This window comes from Carex rostrata, chromosome 7, assembly GCF_964058835.1.
Source record: "Carex rostrata chromosome 7, lpCarRost1.2, whole genome shotgun sequence".
Lineage (NCBI taxonomy): Eukaryota > Viridiplantae > Streptophyta > Magnoliopsida > Poales > Cyperaceae > Carex > Carex rostrata.
Genome location: NC_135924.1, coordinates 9269193 through 9281496, shown reverse-complemented (window position 1 = coordinate 9281496; position 12304 = coordinate 9269193). Strand labels below are relative to the sequence as shown.

The 12304-nt window shown below is 31.8% G+C and overlaps 1 protein-coding gene across 1 annotated transcript; it reads right to left on the bottom strand.

Annotated features, from left to right (window-relative positions):
• Nucleotides 1-4198: 4198 nt before the first annotated feature.
• LOC144557029 (putative 1-acylglycerol-3-phosphate O-acyltransferase) lies at nucleotides 4199-7996 on the bottom strand. The gene is made up of 9 exons (XM_078305566.1): nucleotides 7716-7996; nucleotides 6983-7219; nucleotides 6634-6680; nucleotides 6412-6530; nucleotides 5939-6099; nucleotides 5237-5346; nucleotides 5042-5141; nucleotides 4792-4915; nucleotides 4199-4469 (listed from the first exon to the last, which is right to left on the bottom strand). The coding sequence occupies exons 1-9, from the start codon at nucleotides 7862-7864 to the stop codon at nucleotides 4341-4343; spliced, it is 1176 nt and encodes a 391-aa protein (XP_078161692.1). The 5' UTR covers nucleotides 7865-7996; the 3' UTR covers nucleotides 4199-4340.
• Between the last annotated feature and the right edge of the window lie 4308 nt (nucleotides 7997-12304).

Here is a 12304-nt window from a genome sequence, read left to right as displayed (position 1 = left end):
ATTTACTCATTGTATAATATATCCATTTTTAAATGTATTTCACTAAAAAAAAAAGAACAATTATATTACTCCCCCCCATTCCATCCCCCCACCATCCCCCCACTCTATCTCTCTCCAAATTAGTTTGATCTCATTTCAATCTCGTTCGTATTTCTCACGATTTATGAAAAATTTTGCGAATCTAAAATCACGAACGTTTTATACGTAATTTTCTCTTTCAAATGAGATCCATGATGACATACTTTCGAACAACTCGTTACAGAAGTATTTATCCCTCATCATGCAAGTATTTATATCTATACAGACATATGAAAATATTACTATCAATTATTATAAGTATTTATACTGACATATGAAAGTATTAATATCATGTATTATAAGTATTTATACTGACATATGAAAGTATTAATATCATGTATTATAAGTATTTATACTGACATATGAAAGTATTACTATCATGTATTATAAGTATTTATACTGACATATGAAAGTATTACTATCAATTATTATAAGTATTTATACTGACATATGAAAGTATTAATATCAATTATTATAAGTATTTATACTGACATATGAAAGTATTAATATCATGTATTATAAGTTTTTATACTGATATATGAAAGTATTAATATCATGTATTATAAGTATTATATGCAAAAAAATACTTTCAAGTATAGATATAAATACTTACACGATGAGGGATAAATACTTCTGTAACGACTTGCTCGAAAGTATGTCATCATGGATCTCATTTGAAAGAGAAAATTACGTAGAAAACGTTCGTGGTTTTAGATTCGCAAAATTTTTCATAGATTGTGAGAAATGTGGACGAGATTGAAATGAGATAAAAAAACCCACCTCTAAAAACGTGCATGGTCCCCCCATGTGATTTGAGATTCCCCCTACTCTCCATGAAAAAAATGTGCATGGTCCCTTAAATACTTTCGTACTTAGAGATAAATACTTTCGTTCTTAGAGATAAATACTTCTGTACGTAAGTATTAATACCTTATGAAAAAAAATGACAGCTGGAGTTTTTTGGCATTTTGTGCGGGGTTAATTGCGGGGTGGGAGGTGCGGGGTTAATTATCAGCCTCCAAAAAAAAAATATTTAATAGTAGACTTAACACTTAAAATGAGAAATTTAGATAAGAATTTCTTTAATTGGACATTTCCTCATCTGAACTTGAAAGTTAGTTATTTAGCTATCTAAATTTAATCAGTTTATAATATGTCCATTTTTAAATGTATTTCACTAAAAAAATATATATTTAATAGTAGACTAAACACCGACTTATTTTAAAATAAAAAATTTAGATAAGAATTTCTTTAATTAGACATTTCCTCATCTAAACTTAAAAGTTAGTTATTTAGCTTTCTAAATTTACTCATTTTATAATATGTTCATTTTTCAATGTATTTCACTAAAATATATATTTAATAGTAGACTTAACACGGACTTGTTTTAAAATGAGAAATTTAGACAAGAATTTCTTTAATTACATATTTCCTCATCTAAACTTAAAAATTAGTTATTTAGCTATCTAAATTTACTCATTTCATAACATGTTCATTTTTAAATGTATTTCACTAAAAAAATATATATTAATACTATTAAAACTTAAATTGACAATTTACCTCAATTTAATTTTTTGTATCCTCCATGTCTCCATAGCTATAGCTGTTTTGGATCTAAAAAAACTAAGCTAAGAGTAAAACTGTGCTAATTAAGCTAAGGCCGCTATAGCAGGTACCAACAATAGCGGTCTGCTATGCTACATGGGTTTATTATTATTATTTTGCAATTTAAATGAGCTTTAAACTCCAAACCGAAATTAAATTACATGTTTTTTTTTAATTAAGAAGCTTTATCAATAAATTTGAACATTGTGCGTTGGACTCCAGAAATTAAAATAAAATCTAGTCCCTGAGAAATTGAAACGAAACAAAATCACTTGAAAGTTGAAACGAAAACAAAAAGGAAATTAAAGAGAGATGTGCAGCTAACGCGAAGAAGAAACTAAATAGTTAGGGTTTTTTTGTGTGTTTCAATATAAATATTATAACTTCTTAATTAATTTGGTATTTTTTTCTTTATGAGACTTTAGATAATGTTTATTATTAGTAGAAATATAAAATAAAGAAAAAAATGCTATGTATAATAGCTTTTGTTATAGCTGCACTATTCGCTATTTTTTTTTTGTAACCCCGCTATGCCGCTATAAACACTATTTAGAACCTTAATTAATAGTGATTAACACCTAACTTAATTTGACAATTTACCCCAATTTATTTATTTTTATCCTCCGTGTCTTTCACTTCTCTCATCTCTCTTATGTCCTTTCATTTCTTCCTTGAATTATGTCTTTCTTCCTCTTTTGAGTATTGTCCTTTTCCTCCCTTTAATAAGTTATAACTCAGAGAAGTTAAAAGAGATGGAGGATTGAAATGTGAAAACATACCTAATGATAGTGAAATAAAACTTAATCAGGCAGAAGTATGGATTTAAGGTGTAGAGGTGACATATTATATTAGAGATCAATATTTTGGTACATTGAGAACAAGACGTTTGGGCACGATATTGACTTTAAATGTGTGTGGCTTAGGTATCATATTTAGGCATATTTTGGTACATTGAGAACAAGACGTTTCGGGTGAACAAGAAACGAGTACTGAATCAACTAATTTTTTTGGGAAAGAGTTCTACATAAAACCATGTTATGTGGCTGTCAAAATTAACCCAACTAATCAATTATGAAGGGTTTGAGAGAGAGTGAGATTTTACTACTATTAATATGTATTTTTTAGTTAAAAAAAATTAGAAATGGACATATTAAAAAAATGAGTAAGTTTAGATGGGTAAAAAACTATTTTTGAAGTTTGTATGGAGAAATATCTAATTGAAGAAAGTTATAATGAGTATATATCTAACTTTCTATTTCAAAATAAACTTATGAGCTTTTGTGCAATCATATATTGCTAAAATCAAATAGGCGGAAATTATTGTGCATTCTTCTAAAACTTTAAATTTACGTAATATCCATTCTAAAATTTATAATATCATATTTATCCTTCTAAATTTTAAACCTTACAAATTTACTCAATTAATTATTATTTTTTAATTAAAACACATTTTAAATTTATAAAATATCTATTTTACCCTTTATTAAAAAAATATAAAGATATGTCAGGATTATAAAAATGTTTAGTTTTATAATTGGCTGATTGTCAAATGGTTTGCCTAAATGCTATTGTGTATGCGACACAAGTAGAGAAATAAACTATTTGTCTACAAGAACCAACCAATTAAAGATGGGACATGTTTCTTACACACAAGATATTTTTATTTTTCACTAAAGGATATATAAATTAAAAATGAGTTTTAACATAAATGATGATAAATTGAATAAATTTATGATTTTTTGAAATTTAGAAGGGTAAATATAAATTATAATATTATGAATTTTAGAAGGAGAGACGTGATTTCGAGATTTTTGAGGGATATACATTGCATAGACCTTGTGATGTATTTATCAATTCACGCCGCATTTAAGGTATACAATCAACAAAGTTGATAGTAATATATGAAAATTGTCAATTGCTTTTGTCGAAACAATTTATTTAATCTAAATGCAAATAATACATAAATAAATCTATCAAAGTGCATCTGTTGATATCTTATTTGACGTCATAAAATCATAAAAACTGACAATTGTGCTCTAAATGCCCTCTGGCTCGTTGCTGAAAAAATTATGTAAATGGTATTCAACTACGAAAATAATTGAATCGTACTTTGTTTAGTTAATAATAATATATGGTTATTCCGTCCGCTGGGTTGTATATGAACTTGTTATATCCGGTGCATCTTAAATTCTTAATTATCTATGAACTTTTAGCTTGTGCTTTTCCTGTTTGAAATATATTCAACTGTGCCCCTTTTTGTTGGCTCATTTATCAAACTAACTTTATTCCGCTTTGCGGATTTTTTGTCTTCCATTCTAATTTTATCTTATGATCAGGCAGTTCGTAAAATAGAGCAGTGAAATGATATCATAGGATAATTGAGAGCGAATTGAACAATCCAACAAAGGCAACAATAGAAGTAATTTGGCAATGTGCCAATTGCATGTGTCGGGTGAAACATTAACCATACATTTACATTACCCACTGAAATTACCACCCAACTATAAGAGAAAACAGTTAAAACCACAGTCCCGTCTTTTGTACCAAAAAATGTTTATTTTACACGGATAAAGGAGAGTGCAGAAAATGAGCATTGAAGTGTATAAATTGAATAATTAATGTAAAATCATAGGTTGTAAAGTTGTTTTCTATGATAACTATACAGCTGTTAACCCTTCAGGGAATGGCGGAAGTTCAGGGTTGCCAGGAGATGTATACTTATGGAGGGCGTAAAGTACTGCTTCATGAAATCCTGATGGATTGTCTATGAAGACAAAATGCCCAGCCTGCATCAAATTTATAATTTAAATTTGGTTTATCAGAGTTGAACAAAACAATAGGTTCTATCATATTGATATGAAAAGGAAATATTGTGGTAGATATTATCAGTCAGACACCTTCTACCAGACCTCTTTTTCTTATTCTTTCCTTTACCTGGTTGGTTTATTTTTTTTATTGATTCCAGGAATTGGTGAATAGCTGAGGCCTAATTCCAGTACTAATGGTTATGTGTGCTACCAAATATCCCTTGAGATCCAAAATTCCTTAAAAGTTTATGCTCTCTGCATCTGTGCGCGCATGTCTGAGAGAGATGGAGAGAGAGTGCACCTGAGGTACTCTGATAATATCGCATGGTACTTTCATTTCCTTACGAGCCCGTACTGCTCCTTGAAAGTTCATCCAATCCTCAGTTCCATATATAAAGGTAGTTGGCACCTTCCACTCAGAAGCACTAAAAATAAAAACATCCTTCAATTAAGTATTCTTAGATGGAAATCCCATTTAAAATTGGATAAGGAAGAAAAGCCGCTTCAAATTCAGTAGAATTTGCATATTAACTTGAAAATAAAAGATGGACCTTTCTAGAAGAGGTTTCCTTGCAAAAGCCCCAAAGGAGAATATATATTTCAAGCACAGCTCCCCACTAGCTTTGGCAGCCAAAGTATGATAAATGTATTCTGCATGAATTAAACAATAAAGAAACTTTTGACTTGAACCAGATTGTATAATTGCATACATCAAAAAGGCAGAAAAAAATAATAATTGAAAGTACCAGTAAGCAATTTTGATTCCTCTTCAGTCAATGGATCCCCTTGAGAGTAGGAACCGAATCTGTTACCAGTGTACTTTTGCACAATGTTGCGGCCCCATGGGCCCAGACCTCTGTATTGACAAGAAAAGTAATTAGCCTGGCATGACATGTCTCTTGCTTACTTGCCATTGTACTATGTTTTGCTCATTTTGGTTTGAAGATTTTATATCGTGGAATTTGATTCTTTTGAAGAAGAAAATCTCTTTTTGTTTGAGAGAAAGGGATGAAAAGGATTTTGATATTTCAACCAATTTTTCTGCGCATGGATATACAAAAGTTATGGCATAATAAAAAAAAATACTTCTTCACCATCCATATTTTTTTGCAAAAAAATGACATAAAATGAATGAGTAAAATATTATTTTTATGAAAAAAAGGATAAAGAAACAATTAGGGTCTTTATTGAAGAAATCATAAAGGAAAATTGATTTATATCGTAAACATGTTACATATCGTCATAACCCAACTCAATTGGAAATACTAAGCGCACAAAAGCTCAAAGACAAAAGAAATCCAAAAGGACACATATCAGTATTCAGTACCATGTAATACACCTCAATATATATGGTACCATGATACCAGCACCAACAATTACTGGTATAGTAATAAGCGCCACTTTAAGCATGGAATTATAAAATAAAAATAAAATACGGCAGCTTTTACCTTATGAGCTTTTGAGGAGTGAAATTAGATTCCCAAAAATGGTTCATGACAGCACCTTTCCATGATGATTTCAATTTTGAAAACTGCTCTGAGCTGTGCTCTGACTCAGTCGTGAAACCAGCAGGACCCACCAGAACCAGATGTTTTACATGCTCAGGATGCTAAAATAAATAACATAAGCATATCAGATGAAATCATAAATTATTGTAAATTACTAAAATCTTGAAGTAACCTTGCACTCTTATGACCAAAAAAGAAAGAAAGAAAGGAATATCTAGTTTTCCTTAAATTTTTCTCAAATGACCTCCTTCCTAACAACTTATCTGTAATGTAATAGGAGTCTGGTCATCTTTACAAATCATAGAAAGAGGAGGTTTCTGAGTATATAGGTGGTAATTTGAGGATATGCAGGGACACACATGAATATCTTTGAAAATCACATATCAATTTGATAAATAATAAAAGAATTCCACCTTTAGTGCATACTTCGATGCCATGTAGCCACCAAATGAGTGGCCAAGCAAAATGAAATTAGTTAGATTCTTAGCCTTGCGCCATTCTTCAAAAGAATCAATGAACCATGCTTCAGTTTCTGTGAGGATTTAGAATAAAGGTCATTAATTCACTGAATCAGAGATCCTGGGTAACCTGACACAAAAGATTGATTTCAAACAATGAAGTTCCATTTAACAAACCTTCTGTACTTTTACAAGTGAAGTCAGGTCGACTTGAGCCACCCCATCTGAAAATGGAAAAGGTGCTAAGTGAAACTAACTCTTGAAGATAAAATATCAGAATGAATATTGGTGTTGACCTATTTGATGAACTAAAAGATTGAATTACGGGAATACTGGTACCATATTGGATAAAATTAGACCAATTTACCCTTTTTTCATTATTTATTATATATTCTCATCAATGCAGGCAGTCTGAGTCAGAACATAAAGCAGTGAAGTCCTCCCATGTTGGTGTTGCATTTTAATTGTATCACTCAAAAGCAGTAGCACACTAACATAAACATTATATATAACAATAAGCATTTACCCGAGCTGATCAATGGCAATGACTTCAAATTTACTCGCAAGCGTGTCAAAGTTCCTAAAGAAGAAACCCTGAGAGGCGGCATAGCCATGAACTAACACTATTGTAGGAGAGTTTTCACTGCTGTCGAAGGTAACGGTGTTTATATAACGTGGTTCATTGCTAGATGATCTGAACCACTTGATCTTCGACCCGGGTGGACCCGACCCTATATTGACCTGCTCAGTTGTGTAGCCAGTTCTACAATAAAAAAATGTTGGATTTCAGAAATAAAATTAAAAAAAAGGCTTGATTCGTGTTTCAATAACAGAGTTCTCCGGTCAGTTCACTAGGCCAGTAAGAAAATGTTCCAAGAATGCAAATTAAAATTAGAACAGTAAGCTTGGCGTCCTCATATAAACTTACCAAGAAATTTTATTTTAATTTGCTTATGAAGTGTGTATATGCACAAATTGTGTCAAACTGTCAATCAAGCTCAAGAGGCACAATTGGCCCAGATATTAATCTCAACCGTAAAAACCAAAATTAGTATTTCTCAATGATAGTTCATCCATACCGGTTTTAGATAAATAGATAAATAGGCTCAACTATATCACCGTAAATCACAATAATGTACTGTCACTTTCCAAGGATGTTTCAACAAGCTTCAGTCCAGTCCCTTCCGAAATGAAGAGGATCCAATACAAGACAAAAAAAAAAGGGACTCAAGCTATGTAATTGACTTGAGAAGACTCACTTGACAACAGAAAGGAGGCGTTTCTCGGCGGCGATGATGTGATCGGTAGAGGTTGGGACCCACTTCAGGCGCCGACCCGGCGGTTTGGGCTCTTGATTCATCGACTGAGAGGATTCGGAGGTAGATACCTCAACAAATTGATCGCTCATTTCTATTTCCCAAAGTTATTCGCGTTTTCCCGAAAGCGCCATGACTGAATATATAGGATTTATAGTTTGGTGGAGAACTTGCAACTAACGACTTCTCTCTGGTCCTCTGGCGCCTGGCGCGTTCATTCCAAAGGGACAAAAGGGGTATCGAACCGGTTCGGTTTTGACGGCCTATTCACCGACAGGTGGGCCCTCGTTTTCGTGAATTCGGAACACCCAGGCCAGGTACCTCTCAAACAAATTACAAATGGACGGTCCAGATCAGTATTTTAACATTGCACGAATCTCAAAGCGGACCCTATAGTTTCTCTCGGCACCGGATTGACTCGGCCCGGCTGGTATTAATCTGGGCCGTCCGTTTGTAATTCTGTTTTCATTGCATTAACAGCTCTCAATAAAATGTTGACTTCTCGAATTATCGCAGTTAAGCATATAACAAAATAATTCTAGATTAATGGTTATGGCCTTATGGGGGAGGTTGATTTGTTAGCGACCAACGTCACTACTGACGTTTAATCAAGGGTTGCTTTTGCTTAGTGGAGAATAGAACTTTCAAAGTGACTTCCCGATAATATTCTGTTTCTTTTCAAACGTATAATCGTACTGGGTCACATATGGCTTGTTTTACACGGTAACTTTTGACTGGTGACCAAGGAGAAGTATATATATTGAATTGGTTGTAAAATGGAAACATGAAACTTTAAGGCATGTTCTTTTATCACGGAATTATATGAGATGAAATTTGACGGGATCGGTAGGGACAGACTCAGTATGAATCAGGGGGGCAGTCGTCCTATTTGGATTTTGAGTTTTAGTGGTGATATATCGGTACTGATCGACTTTGCTCATTTCTGAAAAAAAATTTGTCATTCTTTGGATGTTTAATTTGTAATTTGGGTTAAATTTAGTATTAAAATCAAAATAAATTTCTTGAATTATGATTGGTAATTAGAATTATAAGTTAAAACATCAGAAATTATAAGTCAGAACATTGAAAAATATAAGTCAAAGCATTGATTTTTTATCGAGTACCCAATTAGTTAATGGGTTTAAATCCGATAAGCTATTTAAACCCGATTCAAATTTTTTTTGCCCCCCGACAAAAATCCTGGGTCCGCCCCTGGGGATCGAGAACCTACTTTTTAATTTGCAGGATCTCATATTCATTGGTGTACACGGGAATAGATATAAGAATGCGTTTAATGAGTGTTCGGTTGTACCATGGGTTTAGTTCTGGAAAATATTGAGATAAAATCTACTTCTATACTATGTTGCATGGATACGGATACGGGTATTGTATCAGATACGATATGGATATGGCGATACGGCACTTTTAAAAAATGAAGGATATGATACGGCTATTATATATATTATTTTTTATTATTTCAATTATATTATTGTTTCATGTATTACAACAAAGAAAAAAAATACAATTATATTATTAATTCAACACTTGTATATATATCAAAAATTTTACTTGTAATTCACAAGTAAAAAAAATGATAATTTTGACATGGTATATGTATACAGTACTCAAATCACCCAAATTTATAATTCATCTAAAAAACTATTTAAAATTTAACAATTGTATCTACAAACATAAAAATGACAGTGAACATTATAATACCAAACAACATAAAATTAGATCCATAATATCCATAACATAAATAACATCCATTGTATATTCAAATCAAATAGACTAAACACTAGTTAATCTTAATTATAAATTTCAAAGCCCATAAAATTAAACTAAGTTCATACTTCATAACAAATTAAACTAATTAAAGATCCAAAAAAACAAGTGAGTCTAAATCTCCAAAACAAGTTGATACTTTATCTCAAATACTACACATCATCTCAAACACTATCCTCTCAAACTCCGGCTTTTCAAGTGAAAGACTTGCAACGGTAAGTTGCTCGGCACCATCAAATGACTCATGTTCATCACCTGCCACATCCCAGAACATACTCTCCCGTAGAATATACGAGGGATTTTCTAGAAAGAAATCTCAAATTAGAATGCACGAAAACTAAATCCTCGGTACGCTTGGGTGTCATTTTATTTCTCTTAGCGTCATATATAAGAGAATAAGTTTTCCAATTTCTCTTGCAACATGAAGATGATGATGATGGTTGACATAGCAACTTCAAAGCTAAACACTTGGAGATTAGGAGCCGCTCCACCATAAATCCCCCACTACTTAAGTGGTGATATTTATCCTCTATCCGCAATAGAATCATGTAGATCAAATTCGTCGCCACAAATGGAGAAGCTTGCAAATTCAATAATCACGCGTCTTCTTTCACCAACATTTGGAAAGAGTTTTCTAAAACATTGATGTCTCATGTTTGATATCTCTCCATCTAGATGAGGAGGCACACGATTTGGATGAGCATCAAGCCATTGTGGACTATAGTATCTATTACAAAAATATTTAAGTAAGAAATATGCATTAGTCATTAAATTTTGAGATTTTCTTGTTAAATCAGATTTGGATAGAGAGCATCAAATATGTTTCAAATATTGATATTTTTTTTGTTAACAAAAGATATGGACAAAGAGCATCAAACTGTGTTTCAAACATTGAGATTTTTTGGATAAAATCAGATCTGCAAAGAAAGCATCAAAATATTTTTTTTATTCCAAAAAAAATATACTTCAAATGAAAATATAAGTGTATGGATGTAACAGCCCAATTTTCGAAAATTCGGAAATTTTATTTGACATAAACCAATACATGTAATTGAAAAAAAAAATTGCTATAGTGTAGTCGTAACATGTTAAAATTTGCTTTGAATTTTTATGAATTGAGATGAACAACTATTTGTAATTTATTTGATTTTATAGTCATTCACTGATTAGATAGATTTTCTTATACCTGTTTATAAGAGCTAATATTTATTTAACCGTATATTAAATAAGAAATTTAGTATTTTATAACACAAGTTTAACTCCTCAATTACTAGTACAGTGTTCGGTACAAGTCACTAATTAATATATAAATACAAAAAGTAAAAATGCATTTCATTTATTATCTAAGTTGCATATATGATGACACCTGTTATCCACTCTTGATTCACCTAATCCACTTATTTTTGTGTATTTTTATTAGACCATAAATAAATTGTGTTTTAAAGTAGCAATATAGATTTGAATTATATTTATAAATCTTTCAAGTTCAACAGTATGAATAGATAAACTAGATATATATAGGAAAAATTTAATTAGAAAATATTTGATTGTAAATTATCTCATTGTATGGTCATACAAGTGATTTCATAGATTTTCTATTGGTCTTGAAATTTTTGTAGTTATTTAAATACATGTTGTATAAAACCTTTGTATTTTATTAATCAAGTTGAATATTTTGATAATAATAGGTGGCTTAGTGTAAATAACTCACCATTTAATATGAAAGAAAATTTAATTAGTTTCTTATTAAGCCATTTGCATGAGGGGACACATGTCATCTTCATGGTAATCCATCTTAGCTTCTCTAATTAAAACCATTTGCATGAGGGGACACATGTCATCATATTGATAATCCATCTAACTTATTTAATTAATATTGATAATTTATTCTTAAAAGAGAGGGGTTTAAAAGATAAAATATTGAAATGAAGAAGGGAATACGGGTTCTCTTTTTATGGAGTCCGAGAGAAAGAGGAGCGGTAAAATCATAAAAGAATGCGAAATTGAGAGAAGCAAAGGAAACTTTAAAGGATGGAAAAAAATGGAGGAAATGACAAGAGAAATAAGAGTCCGTGGTAGTCCTACACAACGACGAGAAGGAGGAGATCGAGGTGAAGAGCTTCTCGATTTGCTTGATTGCTTGAGATTCACTAGTTGCTCTCGAACGACTCAATTTTGAACGATGAACTAACTTCGACCATTGTTGTGCTCAACAATGAAAGGTACAGATTTCGAGTTATTCCTAGATCCTTCTAACTAATTTTATCATTATTGATTATTTGTGAGTATTATTGTTTGCTTGGAATTGCATGTTGTTTGTGAGTTGCATGGCATATTCATAGATGACATAAGACATGAGTTAAAATAGAACTTTGCATGATATACTTGCATGCATGTTACATACAATGACATGAACAATTTACTTGTTTTAAATGAAATGTGTTAAAGAACCAGATGTCTGAAATCTGACGATCATGTATGCGCCCTATTCAGGGTAAGCGTGTAATTTCTGTTATGTAGGCGCTGAACTTGTAGCGCATAACAGAAATTGCATAGGCGCCATATTTGGGGTAAGCGTGTAATTTCTGTTATGTAGGCGTTGAACTTGTAGCGCATAACAGAAATTGCATAGGCGCCATATTCGTGGTAGCGCATGACTCGGTTATGTAGGCGCTGTACTTGTAGCGCATAACTTTAGTCATGTAAGTGCCCTATTCGGGGTAAGCGCATAATTTCAGGTTATGAAA